Genomic DNA, 19,407 nt, shown 5'->3' on the forward strand with positions numbered 1-19,407 from the left:
CAGATCGCTTCACTGGCTTCCAGTTCCTGCCCGCATAAAATTCAAAACTCTGTGACTCGCATTCAAAGCTACAATGAAAACAGCTCCCTCCTACCTGAACTCTCATTCAGGTCTACACTCCCTCTCGCTCACTACGCTCGACCAATGTAAGGCACCTGATACAACCACCACATCAGGGCAGGTTGATAGCTTCTTCTCCTCTGTGCTTCCCTGGTGGTGGAACAAGTTACCAAACTCTGTTCGATCTGCAGAATCCCTCTCAGTCTTTAAGAACAGACTAAAGACCCAGCTCTTCACTGAAAGCCTTTGCACTTGACAGACTGCCAAAAAGCAAGGCACCAAGATCCTATCCCTCTTGAACATGTTTTATGGCACATATCCAGGTTATTTTCAACCGACTAGATTCTTGCTTGTGTGGTATCTACTCTTAGATGTACATCGCTTTAAATAAAAACGTCTCCTAAATGAAATTGTAGAATTGTAGCTTTGACTGCATGCCAACAGTTTAGAGCACTGTCGAAACTGTAATGTTGAAAGATGTTCAAAAACAGTGAAAACTTAAAGACCTATGTGAAAGCAATAATAAGGACTGCGCGGGTTACTGTGTTTTATCGTCACTCTGCCTTGGTGGGGCCTAATCTCAGCCACTGTTTACATCTTGTTGTTCTCTGTGCTCACATATAGTGCATTTTAATACAGCAGAAAAGAATGTTGCAATGCACATATTTTTCTGTTTGTGTTGTCAGACGTCAGAATGAGTATAAAATACTAAATGAAATGCAGCCCATTAAGACTACATGTTAACCACCAGCATGAACCCATTTCCAGGCTGCAGCTCTGTAGCTAAACTGCAGATTTTATAACCGCAAGATCATCTGACAAACTCACCCTGCACATTAGTTAAAAAGAACAGCTGTGCTGTGAATTCAGTGACATTTCCCTGTTAAATCATCACTCAGAGACAATGTTAGAGGGAATAAAAAGTCTCACAGCCTCATTCATGCCCGTGTCAGCTGCTCTAGTCAGTCGTTGTGCTCCACACCTTCATTTTGTCTGTTTGCCCACTTCCCTATTCTGGTCCACAAAAGGCAGTCATTAGCCTTAATCCCTGGTAGCACTACTATGAACACCTGCATGGATTCAGGTTAAGCACTTTCTGTTTAAATTCATATTGCTTTGTTTTCTTGCATTTCATTTAGTTCTATTTCTGATTTCTGGTCTTTATAAAGTTTCCTCTCTCTCTCTCTCTCTCTCTCTCTCTCTCTCTCTCTCTCTCTCTCTCTCTCTATATATATATATATATATATATATATATATATATATATATATATATCATGCAAAGCAGTAATCAAAGCAAAAGGTGGCTATTTTGAAGAATCTAAAATACAAAACATGTTACGACTTATTTCACACTTCAAGATCAGACAAATAAAATTAAATGTCTCCAATTTATCTAAAATGTAAAGTATCTCTCAAACTTCACAGGTCAATATATAATGGCGGGATTTTTTGTATCATAGTTGATATTTTGAGAAAGAAAGAAAGCCTTGGAGTCTGGCCAGTCTTTTCTTCAGGAGGAAATGACATCATGTGGAGTAGGTCATGTGATCTGGAATCAACACACTTCCTTGAGAGGTGTTTTTGTAATGGGTAACTTAGTTGAAAGTGATTTCTAGGACACAGATACAATTTGTTATTTGTTTTCCATATAATATTTAATATATTGCCAAAAAAAGAAATATCTCTCATGATTATCTCAACTTATTAAAAAGAACACTATCAAAACAATTTTTCAATAAGCTCATTTTATTCTTGTGTAGCTAATTAGAAGGTGGTTGTTATTAAATTCAGATGGTTATTTAGTTGACATTTTAGTGATATCCATTCATTTTTTATTAGTAAGTGATTGTTTCCACAATAAATAATATGGAATTTGTAAAGACTTGATCATAATGAACATGAAAAAAAAATCTTTTTTTTTTTGCTTTTAATAAAAATGCATGCAAGATACATCCTATGGACTTCAAAAGTCCCTCAATTATACATTGACCAACACATTGCTAAGTCAACATCTAAACCAATCAGCTGTTAGATCAGGCCAGAGCCGAACGTTTCCACGTCGTGCTCTGAGGCTGCGCAGTCGCTGGAGATCTCAAAAAAAAACGGCGACCTCCTCAATCTCGTGAGATTATAGTCGCATGCGTTAGAGAGTGACGTAAGAGCCAGTCAGTATCATATACGGTCAGTCGCGAGTGCAGCAGAAAATGCAACCGGTATGCATTGTGCGGTAATCGTCTGGCTCACGTCGAACTGTGCACGTATAACTGAAAGGCGTGAAGTCATCGAGCAAACCAGAGGTGTTTGTTTGTGTCTCGCTCGCATATGTTAGTGTACGTTGAAGGAAATCCGCTGCCATCCATGAACTGCAGACAAAAGTTGTAGCTGCCGCAAAGCTGTTGCCATTGGCCCTGGAAGAAACGCACTATGTCGGCAAATAAAACAAAGAAGGTCAAAATGGCTACTAAATCTTGCCCTGAATGCGACCAACAGGTGAGGAAGTACATCATTCATTGTAGATGGTTGTTCCAGCGGGCTTCGTTTCTGTGTTTTGTTGATACCCGTCATGGCTAGCTCCTAGCTATGAAGACGGAAATAGGCTTCAGTGGCAGCACATAATCACCAAACCCCACTCCAAAATTGGACAACTTAACCACTGTTTTTTTTCTATTGAGCAAAGACAGCCGTCCTTTCTGCCAAATTCAGAAATATCCGTCTGTTTCCAGTCATTAGCAGTGCTAACTCCACCATGGCTCTCGGCCATGGCTTACTTTTCTCACTTTTTCCACGTCAGAAACGATAAATTCACTTAGATACTGGATTTTAGCTTGAAATTCTCGTTATTCCATTGAAACAACAACAAACTGTTTATAATTTGTAATGTCTGTACCTTACTATGCTCTATATGTTGTGAATCTGCGCTATATAAATAAAACTGAATTGAAATTGAAACAAGAATTGGATAATAGGAATAAGAGAAGAGATGAAAGAGAGCAGCATGGAGGGGTAGCTTTGCTGCTATAAAGAAACTACTGTTTCAGATTTTTTTTAGTTGTTCAAGTGAAATAGTGATGAATGCTTCTATGCATGAATCACACATTGATAATTTACAAAAATGATTGACATTAAAAATGCATAAACTATATATATGTGTGTGTATGTATATATGTACGTATATGTGAAGAAATGACATAAATAACCCACTGGCAATATTTTCAATAGCTCCAAAATGTCACAAGTCGCACTTATTTGTAATGTCCATAAATTATACCAATTTCTCACATTTAAATTGCTTATGAATATATACATTAATTAATTTGTATTATAGCAAAATCAATATTGATACGTGTGGTACAAGTTAAGTCACGTAGTCCACTGTAGTATCTGCAGATTTTTTTGCTTCAGCGCTGACTATATTTATCAGGGTATTGAATTTGGGACATGCAGATTCTCCTCCTTATTCCTCCGCTGCATTTTACTCTAAATGTTCTTCTGCATTGTTCCCAATCACAGTCGTCATGTGCTGGGCTAATTCAAGAATAGGTGTTCTGGGTGGAATTGTTTTAGTGGAACATTTGCATGCAGAAAGACACGTTTTGGCATTAAAATGGACTATTTACCAAACCAAAATGAGCAGGGCTGCCTTTACTGCACAGTTATATCCTCAGCAAAACTTTAAATTTCAGTGCCAGCCCAGAGGGTGTTGTTGTTGCTTCCAGTAGTGAAGAAAATGGCAACACACAGATAGTGGAAAGTCAGGACAAAGCTGCCTGAAATGAGTCGCCAGTGGCTGACTTACACCCGCCTCCTAAATCCAGTGAGTCAGATTATTTGAAGAATCTGGCAAGTCTGTATTAATGTACTCTGGCAGAATACAGTTCATGAGAACAATGACTCATTATGCGACATATCATTAGATTAGTACTGTAAGCAGAAAATGACAACTGTGCAATATTGGAAGAAACTGACATTTCAGTGTTTTGTTTTACTGCAGTGTATGTTGCAATTAGTAGTGGGACATGATTAAAAATGTAATTAATTGCAGGCTTTGTAATTAATTAATTGTGATTAATCACATTTTTGTCAAATAGCCATATTTGACACAATAAGCAAAGTTTTTCAATTCAGATAAATTTTGGTTGATAGACGAATCAATTAATAAACATATATGTGTTTATCATTTAAAATGTAGAAAATTTTAAAATGGGACGTATAGAAAAAAGTGATTTTGATGATTTAAAGCCTGGATTTAATTTGGTTAATCCACTGCACATAACATAAGCATAAGTAGTTCAAGGACCTTCAAAAAGTTGAAAATCCATAGATTCATTCTGTTTTCATAGTTTCTGGGTCTGATAAATGGTGTCATTTTGATGGTTCTTTTTTTAGGAATATAAATTTTTATTTATTAAAAAATAGATTTTTTTTTTATAAACTAAAAGCTTATAATTAAGTTATTAAGAGACAGACAGACAGACAAACCAACGCTGATCGTCACATAACTCCGCCGAGGCTCCGTCTCCTTGGCAGAGTAAGAACTTAAACAACAAAAATGTTTGTTTCATTCATATTTATCTGTTCATTTTTCGTCAGTCTACTACATTCACAGATTACTGCAAACTCAAAGTGCAATTATAGCGATTATATTCAACATTTTAAGACTTTTTGTGAACTCAAGCACTGAATGAAACCGTCCAATTACAATATCACACACTGCATGCAATGCATCGTGCTGCCATGGGAACCCCACATGTTTTCTGTTGGTGATGCAGAAATCATATAAATATGTTAACTTTGTTGATACTGCAGCTGATAGAACACAGATTAGAAAACTGATTATTCAGTGATTTATTACAGAGAATATTCAATCAGTAACATTAGTTTCACTTTGTTTTTTTCCACAGTGATTTCCTGCATTATGGGATGGTGTCAGACCTAAATGTACTTCAGTACAATATCATGTTTAAATATATGAAATTTCAAGCTTAATACCTCTAATGTGAAGCTGTCAGAAATAATCAGCTGCACTGATTGGTAAAATAACTACTTTATGCTACGTTTAATAGTTTTCTGTCAGCATTCCTGTCTTACATCATTTCCAGAAGCAGCTTTTTTCCATCATAAATTTTTATAATTCTCATTGTTCTCCATTAAAACAACCTGTTGATGGAAGCAGCTGCACATGATTGGTTCATTTTGTGCCGAAGAGTCAGATGACGTGTTCAACGTCCACTTCTATGTGAACAGACACAGTCTGAATTAACTAAGAAAGTTCATAACCACCTTTGTGATACCTGTTAACGCTGATCGAAGCTTTATTCTTTGTTGAGCCGACTGACACAAAGAAAGCCCGGATATGTCAAACTTGTTTCGTAGTACAGCCCTCTGGTCTTTGCTTATTTTGCTGTGCAGATGTGGCGCCTGCATGTCAACAAACTCCATGTGTTGTGAGTAAATTTAAAGAAAAAAAAAATTTTAACATGATGTATTTGAGCAAATTTGCCTTACTTCACATTGCACTTCAATGTGACTATTACACATATGTATATTGCAATGTTGATGCTGAAACAATATATTGTGCAGCCCCCATTGCACGTCACGAACAAAGATGAATGGAGATGGGATGAAGATGAGGCATTTTGTCCAGAAATATTCTGGAGTGATTACTGTGGGATTGCTCTGTATTTTTAATGGACTTAATGCACTTCATGTGCCCTTTATAAGAAGGTTCTAAATGCCTGCCCTCATGTGCGGCCTCTCATGCATATTACCATAGCAACCAAAGGTTTTATAGTAACATTACAGTGCAGAAACAACAGATGGATTTATTGGTTCATGATTTAATGCTAAAATCAGTGATCAATTCACAAAATACTGTTCTTTTTACAATACCAGTCAAAAAGCACGCCCTAATCATTTCATTCTTTGTACTTTTTCCCCACAGTAAAAAACATACTAAAGGTGTACAAAATTACTAAAACATTTGTAAAACTCTGCTTTTGCTTTGCCATTATAAGTTAGTGAGTGTAGACTGATGGGGGAAATGCCAGTTTTTCATTTAACATTAAATCTCCAACACAAAAAATCTGCATAAAGTTAAGCTTTTGTAAATACTGTATGTCCTAATTCTAAGATCTTTGTTTTCTGTTTGTTTCTCTCTAGATTCCAGTTGCATGCAAGTCCTGCCCATGTGGTTATGTGTTTATTAGCAGAAAACTCCTAAATGCTAAGTTAAACGAACGCTCTTCTCCAGCAATAGCAGGTAAGGTTCAGTTTGCATAAAGCTAATGATTCATTTATGTACCGTGTTTTTTTGGACTATAAGTCGCTCCGGAGTATGAGTCGCACCAGACAAAAAATGCATCATGAAGAAGAAAAAAAACATATATAAGTTGCACTGAACTATAGGTCGCATTTTTTTTGGAAATTTATTTTACAAAATCTGAGACCACGAACAGACATTTCATCTTGAAAGGCAAGTTACAATAACAATAGAATAAAGAACAGCAGGCTGAATAGGTGTACGGTATGTTAACGTAACACATTAATGGTTATTCAGCTACACGAAACATAAACAACAAACTGAATAGGTGTCTGCTATGTTAACATAGCATATTAACAATTATTCAGATACACTATAGCATAAAGAACATAACAGGGAGGATGAATAGGAGGAATAAAAATAACAGTCGCGAGTCCAATAAAGCAAGATACCATTAATATAGGATCGTGTTACTTTTAAACCGACAACTCAGTAGTAAAAGTAATGCTATCCTATAATAAGAAACAACAAAATTAACATAATCCAAAGATACCGTTAAGCAAATTTACCAAACTCTAGATCTCACTCCAAATCACTAAATCCACTGAATTCTTCATCCTCGGTGTCACTTCTGAACAACTCCGCCAACTCCAGAAGATAAAGTGCCGATTCCTCTTCTGCGTGGCTGTCGTCAGACTCAGCATCAGTTCCAGTTCCAATGAATCCGGCCTTTCTGAATCCCGACAGGATGGTTTCAGTTGTCACTGAAGTCCATGCTTTGTAGATCCATCCAATGACTTGCAGGAAAGTTGCATGGCGCATCCTCCCGGTGGCCGTGAAGTAATGTTTACTCCTTGGTCGTGTCGGTCATTGTGAAATAACATTTAAGAACATGTGAAATTATATATTTTAATATATACAAGTCACACCCGAGTATAAGTCGCAAGACCAGCCAAACTATGAATAAAAGTGCGATTTATAATCCGGAAAATACGGTAAATGTAGTTTGACCTTTTCTTTTAACATTTTATTCTGCTGTGTTCTGATGCGTCTCAGAGCAAAATTGTTGTAGATAATATTATAAAATGTTATTACTTTTATTATTATTATTATTATTATTTGTTTTTTCCATTTTTAATATTATTACACTCATGGTTTTGGACCCCTCTCATTCAATACTTTATATCCATGTGTTTCTTAAATGGTGTAGCATCTGTTTATATAGGTGTTGTGGGAACAGTGCAGTTAAGTTTCAAACAGGTCTGGTATCTATCTCCACAGGGCTTTTCTGTCTGGACAGTCTTGGGCTTTGTTTGTGGTAGGAGTATAAACATGCTGTGCAACAGCTGTTTCGATGAAATTGAACATTAAGGCCTTTAGCAATGGTATTGAACAGCAAATTCAAAGGAATAGAGGAAATACACGGTGTTCTGTTATGCGTGGGGCGTGTGTGTGCATGTGCTCTAATCAGACGTTAGCCCTCTTCCACTCCAATGTGAGGCTTGTATGCAAACTGCAAGGGGTCCAATGATGGTTAAATTATTGAGTGTTATGGCCAGCCTCTCCAGTGACTTCATGACATGTGAAGTCAAAGCCACCGGTCTGTAGTCACTGAGGATATTTCCCCAAGGAGACACACAAATACAACAGCTTTTATAGTGGAAAAAAAATCTGTAATTGATTTTCATTGGACAGTAAACATAATGTTGCAAGTTTAACCCTGCGATCAGTTTTCCATATCCCATAACTAATGCTGAACCCAACTTTCCAAAGACAAAGAGCTTCATACAGGATGACAACTATTCTGTTTTGCTGGACCTCAAGCTTTTTTCGTCTGACCCCTTTTCTTTGAAATTTATGCAACCTTCACACAAACATACTGAGCTACTTCAGTCACTCCATAAACATGAAATAAGTTATCCTAGAAACAATGATGAATAAATGCAAAATGAACAAATGGATAATTAACATACTAATAAATGATAACCTAAGAATTTACATTTGATTATACTTTGACAGTGTACAACTGTAACCATCACATCCTCACGTCTCACCATTATTGAGGTTCTGACGCTAGTTAGAAAGACACCTGTTGCTTCTCTAACCAGGGACACAGCAGTCAATGAGCACACCAGAAGAAGAAATTGCAACCAGCCTGGATCCAATCTAACAGAGAAACTGTGTTGATATATTTTATTAATTCACTGTCTTTCCTGCTTTAGACAAGTTTGACTTTAAGCGGAGGAGGACAGAGCGCATCCGCAGAGAGAGGATCGACTCTCCTTTAACTCACGACATGGAGAACAGGAGAAGACCTCGAACCAATAGCCAGTCAGATCCCATCCGAAGGGGACGGGGCAGACCAAAAACAGTGGGGCTGAAGAAACATGAAGAGGAGAAAGGTAAAATAAATGGTGCTAAATTCAGCTGAATGTTAGTCTGTATTATTATGGCTGTTTTTAAATCCCTATTGACTAAATAGGTTTTGGGTAATTAATTGTGTTTCTTTATATGTTCACAGAGAAACAAGAGAAGGAAGTGGATATTTATGCCAGTCTCTCTGATGAAAAGGCCTTTGTGTTTTCTGTGGCTTTGGCTGAGATCAACCGCAAGATCTTAGGTCAGAGACTCATCTTATAAATTAAAGCCTGAGCAGACAAACCGAGCACAGAGGACCTAACAAGTAGCAAGAGAATGACCAAAGAGAGAACATCTAGCTGGGGCTGGACTTTGACTTGGGCTTCTTTAAACTGGAAAATGGGACAAAATTCAGAGAACTGAAAGAAGTCGGTTCTTTAACACCATAAATTAACCACAGATATATAGACATACAGACAGGTCACAAATTAAAGAAAACACAGAGATGGGCTCTAATGATGCTGTTGTGCTGTGGGGGGATGTGCAGATGTGCTTTCAGTCCAGTAGTTCCCCGTTAGAGTGAAAGGTCACTGCAAATCACTAGAAGTTGTTCTATGGGACCTTCATCCTGTGATGACACCTTTCTGTCCTGATGGGAGTGGTCTCCTCCAGGACGTCAATGCCCCTATCCATAGGGAAGTGGTTAGAATAACGATATTATAAAAAAAAAAATGTGAATCAGCACCATAAAAACACCAAATAAGGGAATATCATCTGTATCTAGTTCATCTGTATAAAGCTCTTCTGGTGGCACATGATGGACTAAGAACTTATGTGGGGTTTTTCTTTAACTTGTCACTCAACTATATCTTTCTGTACAAAAATGTGAGTATAATGTAAATGTTGTATGACACACGCTGTTCTTTATAGAACCATGTAATAAAGGCGATGTTTGATGTCATTTTCCACCTGCTCTGTAAATGCACACATCTGACAATGTGGTGTGGATGTGAATATATAGTTTTCTGAAGTCCTAGTTAGGCTTAGTTGAAATGAGTTTAGGAGAATGATAAAATAAAGAAATACTGCATTCATCTTATATGAAATAAACGGCCAGGGTTATTAAGTGAACATCTTCGGTTAGTTTATTGGAAGGGGCCATTAGGAGTGACTTGGTGATATCTGCATGTTTCCTTCTTTGTTTTTCAGACTGAAACCGCTCTAAAAACATTGGCTAAAATACAATAAAGGCTTTTGATTAAATGATTAGGTTTAGTTTCAGACCTAAAATTGAATCCTGAGGAACACAATAATTCATTCTATAGCTCACAGATGAGGAATCTTCTGTTCTTACTATAAACTCTCTATCAGTGAGATAGGATTTAAACCAGTTAAAAACAATTAGACTGTGAAGTTTGTCCAAAAGAATGGAATGATCTAGTACCAAAACAGATGGTTTACATTTATATTGGACCTCAGGTTATTTAAAATCTGGACTGGTGCTGTTTCTGTACTGTGATTGGTTTGAAAACACGATAGAAGACGTGGTGATGGTTGAGAAAGTCATTAAACTGATTAAAAACAAGTTTCACTAAAATTTTGCTTAACCCTCCTGTTGTCCTCATTCACAGGCACCAAAAAAATTGTTTCCTTGTTTGAAAAAAAAAAAAAAAAAAAAATTCAGCAAAAAAAATCCCCATATTTCTGAAAATTTGCAAAACCTTCAGGAAGAAAATTCCAATAATTCCTTAAAAGTTTTATTTAAAAAAAAAAAATCCCCCAAATTTGGCAAGAAAATTCTTGTAAATATTTTTTGAAAATGAGTAAAAATCTTCCAAAAAATCCTAAAAATATCTAAAGTGATTACATATATATCAGTAAAACTTCTAATATTTTCTTTAAGAACATTTACAAAATAATCAACCAAAATCCTGCGAAATTTGCTGGATTTTGGTTGATTTTTCTGTGAATGTTCTTAAACATTTTTAACATTTCTTTTTTCCACCAAAAAAATGTTCAAAAATTTCCCAAAAATGTTGAAAATGTGGACATCAGAAGTTTCACTGTGAAAATATATTTTTTCCCCACACATTTTCAAACTTTAAAATGGGTCAATTTGACCTGCAGGACGACACGAGGCTTAATGGAAAAAATTATGTTGTTAGGAAAATCTTCAATAAAAAAAGCTATAAAATGATTTTATAAAGGATGTGGGTGTGGGATCCAGAGGGCAGGCTGCTGATTTTAATTGTGATATAACTTTGTGGAGCATCTTGGCATCAACCAGGACACATTTCTCCAGTGTTTCTTTATATACAAACCCTGTTTCCAGGAGGTTAAAATTCACAAGCTGACACTTCAGTACATTTGATCTAATAGTCTCGATTTTACTACAGAGGTGGACTGCAAAGTCTTGACAGGTGTAATCAGTGGAGGTGCTACTTGGGTTGATTAAATGATCAGTTATGGTAAATTGAAGTTTTAGGTTATTTTGATTCTCAGCTATCAATTTTGAAAAGTGGCATGGCACTGCATAGCACAAAGAAAAAACAAAAAACTAAAGTAGAAATGTGAACATAAGACAATCTCCTTAGGGAAAACTGTATATGCAGTGCTGTAGGAATTACAATGCAGTCTTCCTACACCTCCTGACATTCCTGTCTGTTGGGCCACAAATTCTCATCCACATCACAACAAATATCTTCTGTTGCGATGCAGTGTGGAAAGAATCTTTTAGAGTGTCTTATCCAGCCTCTGCAGGCATCTGCTGTGATGTGATCACATGCTGCATCCATGGCAGCCAGAAGGGTCATCTGTGTATGTGGCTGGAGATCATACACTTTCCATCTCCATGCTGAGAAAAATTCCACTGTTTTCTACAACCATGGTGCAGATAGCCTCCTCCTGTTCAGGTGTGAAAAGAGGCCCTCTGCCACTCCTGTGAGGTTGTCTTGCAGTCCTATGTGAAAAGAAATATATAGAAATGCAAAATACAAAATTGAGCAAGACAAAATGTCACTGTATAAAGTATACTGACTGTATATTGTAAAATGTAAGTGGAATATTGTAATATTGTATGAAGCATTACAGAAAATATACAGCATTACAGTACAGTGCCTATGGTCAGATTACATACCTGTTCTCTTGACTAAAAGTCTGAATGATTGAAGACACAGTTGTTCTCCCAACATTTGGCTGCACCCTTTGACCAGCCTCAGCCATTGTAGGCCCATGACTGAGAATGTGGTCTACAAGTGTATCTCTTATCTCATCAGGAACACACATACTTGCCAGTTGATGGTTCATGAGATGCACCTTTGAGCAATTTCAGAAAACCCCAACCCTTCACACATTTTCCTTCGTTAGAGGAAGTCAAGATTCACCTGGGACCAATTTACCAATTCAGGACAGATTTAGAAAAAAAGTCTAATAGAAGTGTATAGACACATCCTTGACATATTATGACAACTTGTTCAACCATTTTGCATGGAAAGACTTATACGATGAACTAATGCCTAAATATTGCGGAGGGTGAGAATATTCAACACAGACCCATGATAACACATTTTGATCAACATGACATAAGCAATTGAAAATGTAGGAAACAGCAGAGAATTGTACAGAATCATTTGCATGGATGAACCAAAGCATCTGCAACTTGTTCAAAGAAACGAGAAACTGCTTTTTTGATGTGCACAAGTGACACAGTGATGTGAAGATTGAACAAGTAGTTTTGAGAATTTCACTTCTGATCTGAGAAACGCACCAAAACGACTGAGAAAAACTGTAATTTAAAACACAATTGAGGACATCTTCTCCAAACCTCTGCTATAGAGATAAAATCCTTTAACAGTCAGATGTTACAGCTCTGTCCTCTTGTGTGCAGGCGTCTGACCGATGAGTCATGTACCTGTGGCTCTGAGGCTGTTTAAACAGTAACCAGGCAACCAGGTCAAAGATCTGAATTGTAATTGTCTGAACTTAGTTTAAAAGGCTCTGCAGCACTGTTGAGAAAATAACTTTCTGTTTAATATCACATGTAGATGGTGCAAATACACGATCAACTCACCAAGGACAGAAAAACTTCTACCAGTAACCACTAAACAGATTTACAACAGCATAGAGAACACCTTTTGGTCATTAATCACCACAAAAAGCCAACCAGTCTCTGTGTTTACGAGTTTTACACATTGTCATGTTAATGTTCAGAGGAAGAGAGGGAGTCACTAGTGGTGTTCAGGCTCCTCCCCATGAACTTTGGAAAGTTTTTTTCTTTAAACTTTATATTAGCTCAGCAGTCAGATGCTCCGTCCTTCTCGTGTGAGCCTGAGACGAAACATCACACAAGTAAGTACACTTCTAAATAACAAAGAAGCAGAACAAAACAAGTAATGTGATAATGAAATGTAGCTAGTTAATATTTGCTGTAAGTGAAATGTTTTGTGTGTGTATGTTTCCTTTGTATTCATTATTAATTTTTCCATCATTGTGGCTCAGTTTAAACACATTTGTGTCCATGTATAGACAGACAAATTTGCAACTGCTTCATAAACTTCAGAACACAAAGCCTAAGAAAGCCAGCCATTCGGTTGTCAGCTTTAAAGCAGATGGATGTTTCAGTGTGACAGAAATCTGAAGCAATTGCTGCAAGAACTGAATTCGAATCATGAAAAAATAGAGAGCTAAATTTCCAGTGAACATCGGAGCTCTACCACTGAGCATGTGCTGGATTCGGTGTCAACATATTGAAGTTCATTGGAATTCAGTTTCAATCTAATGAATTCAGATTACAAGATTCAAATAAAATTATTTTGGAGTCATCGAAGTTGAGAAATATATATATGTATTATATATATAAATGATTTACTCTCTTTGCCCCCTCCCTTGGCCCTGAGTCAGCTGGGACAGGCTCCATTTCAGTCCAAAGTGATTCCAACTTACTCTGACATGAACAGAGATCACAGATCACCTGTATATCCTAACAGGTTGCCATGTCATAACTAAAAATATGAAAGACTGCATACAAACTGATGAAAGCGTAAGATCACGTTTTAACAAACTGATGTTTCTATTACTTCCTGTGCAGACTGAAGGCTGCTGGAAACTGTCTTGACAGTTGACTTTCATCACCACCTTCTGCTGCTGCCACCTGCTTTTATAGGTGAGGTGTAGTTAATGAATCAATAAGATCGTGACACAAATCCATACTGCTGACACACCATCCTCATATCGCAACTGCAGATTACACATTTTATCTGCATTGCTTCGTATTAAATCATGTATGCAGAGAAGTAATAACATTCCTTTTATTTTGAAAAGAATGACATTTCTGTGACTGCTGATCTATCTTCTTTAGATATGTCAAACGCCTGGACCTTATTATTTCTCCTCCTGTCGGGTAAGCAGGTTCATTCAGACACTTTCATTACAGAGTTCGTAGATTAGCATCAACACATCTAGAGCTGTCACACTGTCTCCTCTGCAGGGGGAGAAGCATTCATGATCCACAACACCCAGCACTGCCTGTGTCTGGAGGACTCAGTGGACACCGGTGAAGTCCTTCTCAGGAAGTGCAACCTGGACTCAGAGTCTCAGCAGTGGAGCTGGATCGACCGGGGCATGCTGATGTGTGTGGCATCATCCAGGTGTTTGTCAGCCCAGCAGGGAGAACTGGTCCGGACCCAGCCTTGCCACGCGCTGGAGGTGGAAGTTACAGGGCAAATGTGGGACTGTGACAGGGACAGACTAATCAACAGAAACACATCCATGCTATTGTCAGTCAATGGCCAGCATCTGATTCTAACGCAAGGCAGCCAGCAGTCAAAGTGGAAATCTCTGGATGAGGGGAACATCTGCCAGGAAAGACTCAGTAAGTCTGTTTCAACACTTTCTACACTGCAGTGTGTTGTTTACATATTGTCGCTGCTGGACTGAAGATATTGTACATGTTGAAAAAAAAAACAACTAGACCAGGGATGTCAGACTCATTTTAGATCAGGGGCCACATTCAGTCCTATTTGAACTCAAGTGGGCTGGACCAATTAAATCACAGCATAATAACTGTAAATCACTCCAAATTTTTCCTTTGTTTTAGTGCAAAAAGGCACGTTCTGAAAATGTTCACATTTAAGGAATTATCTTTTTACAAAACATTATCAACAACCTGAAAATTCTTAAGAAAAATAAGTTTGGTTTCAACAATAATAAGCCTCAGTTTATCCTTCACACATTAAAACTTACAGATCACAGAGTATCTACAAAGGAACAAAACATTCAGTCACAGGTAACTGGAACTGAATAATATAGTATTTTATTTTATGATCAAAATGACAAAAGTCAAAAAAAGACAAAAGAACAACAGAAACAAGACAAAATACGAGAAAAATGAGACATAAAATGACCAAAAATTAGACAAATGAAATAAAATACAACAAAAGCCACAAAAAATAGACAAAAAAGTTACAAATCGACAAAAAAATGGACAAATGACAAGCGAGACAAAAAACCCCAAAAATGACAAAAATGATTCACAAAGCAATAAAGCAAAAAAAATTACAAAAAACCCCCCAAAAAACACAAATGAGACAAAAAGGAAACACAAAACGAAAAAAATAAGAAATAAAACGACAAAAAATTAGACAAAAGTCAGACAAAAAAGACCAAAAACAAAAACAAGACAAAATATTATAAAAATGAGACATAAAATGACAAAAGAACAATCTAGTATTTTACTTTTCAAAACAGCTTGTCATGGTCTAGAAATGACTTTAAACTTAGTTTTACCAAATTATAATTTGCAGTTAATGTCTTTACAAAGTCGTGGGCCAGATTGGACTCTCTGGCGGCCAGTTTTGGCCTGCAGGCCGTATGTTTGACACCCCCGAACTAGAGGGAGAAAAGTTCAGGTCTTGACAGCATCATTTTCAGTTTTGTTCAGTTATTTTTTAGATCAGTACGTTTTAAATAGAAGTGGATTCCACAGGAGCCACTGGATTCATTTTATTGGGGCTTGAGTAACATGTGAAACCCCCAGTCATCATGTAGTGACTTTTTCATTTGAATATTACTTATATTGAACTATTGTGATGTTTTTTTGCACTGAGCATGTTGTTACTAGGCTGAAAGAAAAACCATGTTTTTTCAACTAATAATGCTTCAAAAAATTCTATGAAAAGCAGGGTTGTACCATTAAAGGCCATATGTACATATCATTGAGCTGCAGATTGGCAAGAGAAACAGCAGACACTTTAGTAGAATAGTAATACCATTGTTTAAAAATATTTAGTTATAAGCATTGCATCAAATTATATTTAAGTGCCAAAAGTAATAGTGCTCATTATGCAGAATAGCCCATTTAAAAAATACATACCTGATGTCTATAAGGTGTTAATAACTGAATTTTGTTTTACTTAACGCATGCTTTTTTTATTTACACATATAGCTCTCAGGTTGCAAATAGTGGCATACTAATATTCCTTCTTTAACCTGTTGCCCTTGTTTATATTCAATTCAGTTCAGTTCAATTTTATTTCTATAGCGCCAGTCCACACTGTTAGGTGAAGACCTTACATATTTTAAACAGAGACACTCAATACATCTAGAGTTTTCTGTGGACTTTCTATGAGCAAGCAGTCAGCAGCAAGCACTTTCTGACAATGGGAAGGAACAAAAAAACAAACAAACAAAAACAACTCCCCATCAGAACCAGACTCAGGAAAAGCAGGCATCTACCATGACCAGTTGGGGTGAGAGTAGGGATGACGGGGGTGGCGGATAGCAGGAGAGGAGAGGAGAGGAGAGGAGAGGAGAGGAGAGGAGAGGAGAGGAGAGGAGAGGAGAGGAGAGGAGAGGAGAGGAGAGGAGAGGAGAGGAGAGGAGAGGAGAGGAGAGGAGAGGAGAGGAGAGGAGAGGAGAGGAGAGGAGACGAGAGGAGAGGAGAGGAGACGAGACGAGACGAGACGAGACCAGTGCATTATGGGAATCCTCCAGCAGTCTAAATCTATAACTAAGGGACAGCTCAGGTGATCCTGAACAGCCCTAACTATAAGCTTTATCAAAGAGGAGAGTTTTAAGCCTAATCTTAAAAATAGAGATGTCTGCCTCCTGAACCCAAGCTGGGAGCTGATTCCACAACAGAGGAGCTGATAACTGAAGGGTCTGCCTCCTATTCTTCCACTGGAAACTCTGGGAACCACAAGTAAACCTGCAGTCTGAGAGCAAAGTGCTTTGTAAGGATGATATGGTACTGTAAGATAAGATACGATACGATAAGATAAGATCAACTTATCCTTCATCCCGAATGAAACTGCTTTTCCAAAGCACAATAAACAAAGGTCATTGACATATAGACAATTACAGAGGTTGGCAGTTAACTAGAAATCAAAAAAGAATACAAAGTACAAAACGCAAGGTGTCTAAGTGTTGGCATAAAGTGTCTACGTGGATGCCAAGGAATAGTGTCGAAAGAAATTAAATACAATAACACAAGTACAAAATGTAAACTGTAGACTGTAAACTAGCCACGTAGGTTTGGACAGCTTTTTTTCCCCTTAAAACACTAAATCATCATTTAAAAATTGCATCTTGTGTAAATTAATTGTGTATAAATAGTGTCTTATATTTTCATAAATATTTATTTTTGTGTGCATAAAGTAAAAGTAAGGGAGGGGAAATCACCAGAAACTCAAACAGTAATCACTTGTGATGTGATTTTAGTGTTAATCCCTTAAGGGTGAACATGGTCTTACACACATAAAAAAATTCTGATTTATTAGCTTTAGAACGAAATTGAAATAATGTCATAAAAGTAGAAAAAAACAATAAGTAGCAGACACTACTGAGCATGAAACTAATGATGATGAACAGTCAGGTTAATGTTTACTATGATCTTTAACAGTAGCTGTGTGTTCTTATTTAGGGCTCAGGAGGGCAGCAGATGATTTAGAACAGTTTGATCCTGCAGAAGAGCAAACAGAAGATCAGCCAGCCATGACGGAGGAGCAGAGGGAGTATCTCCGCTGGTTCTACCGCACTGAGGACCGTACGTGCTGCTGATCTTAAAATCTAAATGGAAGTGATTTCAGAAAATACTGACTTGATCTGTATGTTCCATTTGTTTTCACCTTAGAAAACTGAAACACACCTTTTGAAAACACATCTGATGAAGGATAGTCACCTTTGTTTAGCTTTTTAGAGGAAGTTTTTTCATGGAACATCATCTTTTCCAAATTGTGGTGGACCAAATCTTTAGTGACTCGCTTACTTTTTGTCTATTCCCTTAATGTAAATTTTCACAGCAAATTCTTTCCTAGCAGTCTTGTGATTTAGTCTATCATATTTACTGTACATCAGTTATTATGTGCTATATGTTTATTGTGCTGTCTGTGCCCTGTTTAGCAACTATATGGAAGTTTGTGCTGCTGGGATTGGCGTTTGTCTGCCTTCTTATTGGTTTTCTGCTGCTGGGAATGGGAGCCATGGCCAACAAGTATGACCTGAAGTTACACAACTTCATTTCATCTGAAAATTAACGTGGCATTTTTAAATGTTTCTGAGTGACATCATTTCTGCTCTTCACTACCACAGGAGCAGAAAGAAGATAGCTAAGTACAAGGCAGCAGCATCTCTGGCTCAGAAAAGTCAAGGGGAAGAGCTGCAAGTCATTTCATCACTCACAGACAACAGTGCATCTCCACGATCAGACAGGCGACTGCTGTCAGACCAGTCCCCAGTGTCCAACAGGGACGCAAATGAGCTCAAAGCAGGAGACATTGTAGTCACATGGAAAGATGGCAACACCTCTTGTCTGTACTCCAATACAGAGGAGGAGGAACAGGAGGAGGAAGTGAAGGAGAAACAGGAGGAGGTGCCGTCTGCTGATCTGGAGGTTCATGATGAAATGAAGACGATGGAATGATGAGTAGTGACCTCAGTTTGTAACCCAGAGTATGATGCTTTGCTTGAGTTGTTTATAGAAACCTCAACTTTGACGAGCTGGAAAGTTACACTACACAACAGCAAATGAGATCATTAAACAAAGCTCGCTCATAAAGAATATGTCGGATCTTCAATCAAAAAATAAATACATGAATAAAAATAATCTGTTCCTGTTTGAAGTCTCAAATGTTCATAGATCAATAAATAATTTCAAAGAGCCTTTGTCAGTGTTTCTAATTTCCTTTGCCGACATCATTGTCTTTCTAGATCCCTCATCTCTACTGTAACCACTGTTCCCTCTAAGCTGCGCGCGTGCGCAATTGCGCACTGCTGACACGGTCTCCACGCACAGAAAATCTGCTGCACAAAAAAAATATCCAACCTAAATTGTAAATAAAATAAACACGTAACAATTCATTCTGTGCTATTTTTCAGTGTGAGTCAGTGAGTTACCGGTGACTGGCTGCTGCAGCCAATGATGCGATTCACATACGTATTTAACATAGACTGTATATAATGGTATTTACGCAGCTAATCAACGTCAGGCGTCCTTATGTGCAGCCACCATTGTTCTCATAGATATGAATGAGTAGATAGGACACGCCCCTTTGAGCTGCGTGCTACTGCGAGGCTAAGCTAGTGGGGGCAAAGTTTCAGTGCATTCCGTTGATGTAGACGGCATGAAAACGGAAACAACAAGTATGCCGGCTCACTGTGCTGCATACAGTTACACACTGCATCGTACGATTGAGACAAGGAAACTTGGAATGACTTTTCATAGGTAAGAATAGTTT

General features: G+C 37.5%; 2 protein-coding genes across 2 annotated transcripts; both read left to right on the top strand.

Moving 5' to 3' along the window:
- Positions 1 to 2,221: 2,221 nt before the first annotated feature.
- On the top strand, positions 2,222 to 9,638 carry c1h16orf87 (chromosome 1 C16orf87 homolog). Its single transcript, XM_023296139.3, has 4 exons — positions 2,222 to 2,550; positions 6,220 to 6,319; positions 8,542 to 8,721; positions 8,841 to 9,638. Exons 1-4 carry the CDS (start codon positions 2,485 to 2,487, stop codon positions 8,957 to 8,959), a joined length of 465 nt encoding a protein of 154 aa, XP_023151907.1. The 5' UTR covers positions 2,222 to 2,484; the 3' UTR covers positions 8,960 to 9,638.
- A 3,336-nt stretch (positions 9,639 to 12,974) lies between these two features.
- si:cabz01068815.1 (Solute carrier family 51 subunit beta) lies at positions 12,975 to 18,830 on the top strand. Its single transcript, XM_023296138.3, has 7 exons — positions 12,975 to 13,024; positions 13,764 to 13,838; positions 14,034 to 14,075; positions 14,163 to 14,546; positions 17,595 to 17,717; positions 18,074 to 18,164; positions 18,263 to 18,830. The coding sequence occupies exons 3-7, from the start codon at positions 14,036 to 14,038 to the stop codon at positions 18,591 to 18,593; spliced, it is 969 nt and encodes a 322-aa protein (XP_023151906.2). The 5' UTR covers positions 12,975 to 13,024; positions 13,764 to 13,838; positions 14,034 to 14,035; the 3' UTR covers positions 18,594 to 18,830.
- The last annotated feature ends 577 nt before the right edge of the window (positions 18,831 to 19,407 follow it).

The sequence above is a fragment of the Amphiprion ocellaris genome, chromosome 1 (genome assembly GCF_022539595.1).
Source record: "Amphiprion ocellaris isolate individual 3 ecotype Okinawa chromosome 1, ASM2253959v1, whole genome shotgun sequence".
In the NCBI taxonomy this organism is placed as follows: domain Eukaryota; kingdom Metazoa; phylum Chordata; class Actinopteri; family Pomacentridae; genus Amphiprion; species Amphiprion ocellaris.

Excerpts from the sequence above, each read along its gene's own strand:
- c1h16orf87 (XM_023296139.3), top strand. The coding sequence starts at position 2,485 with ATGTCGGCAAATAAAACAAAGAAGGTCAAAATGGCTACTAAATCTTGC. Across the intron at positions 2,551-6,219 it reads GCCCTGAATGCGACCAACAG|ATTCCAGTTGCATGCAAGTC; the intron begins GTGAGGAAGTAC and ends GTTTCTCTCTAG. Across the intron at positions 6,320-8,541 it reads CTCTTCTCCAGCAATAGCAG|ACAAGTTTGACTTTAAGCGG; the intron begins GTAAGGTTCAGT and ends TTCCTGCTTTAG.
- si:cabz01068815.1 (XM_023296138.3), top strand. The coding sequence starts at position 14,036 with ATGTCAAACGCCTGGACCTTATTATTTCTCCTCCTGTCGG. Across the intron at positions 17,718-18,073 it reads GTTCTACCGCACTGAGGACC|CAACTATATGGAAGTTTGTG; the intron begins GTACGTGCTGCT and ends TGCCCTGTTTAG. Across the intron at positions 18,165-18,262 it reads ATGGGAGCCATGGCCAACAA|GAGCAGAAAGAAGATAGCTA; the intron begins GTATGACCTGAA and ends TCACTACCACAG.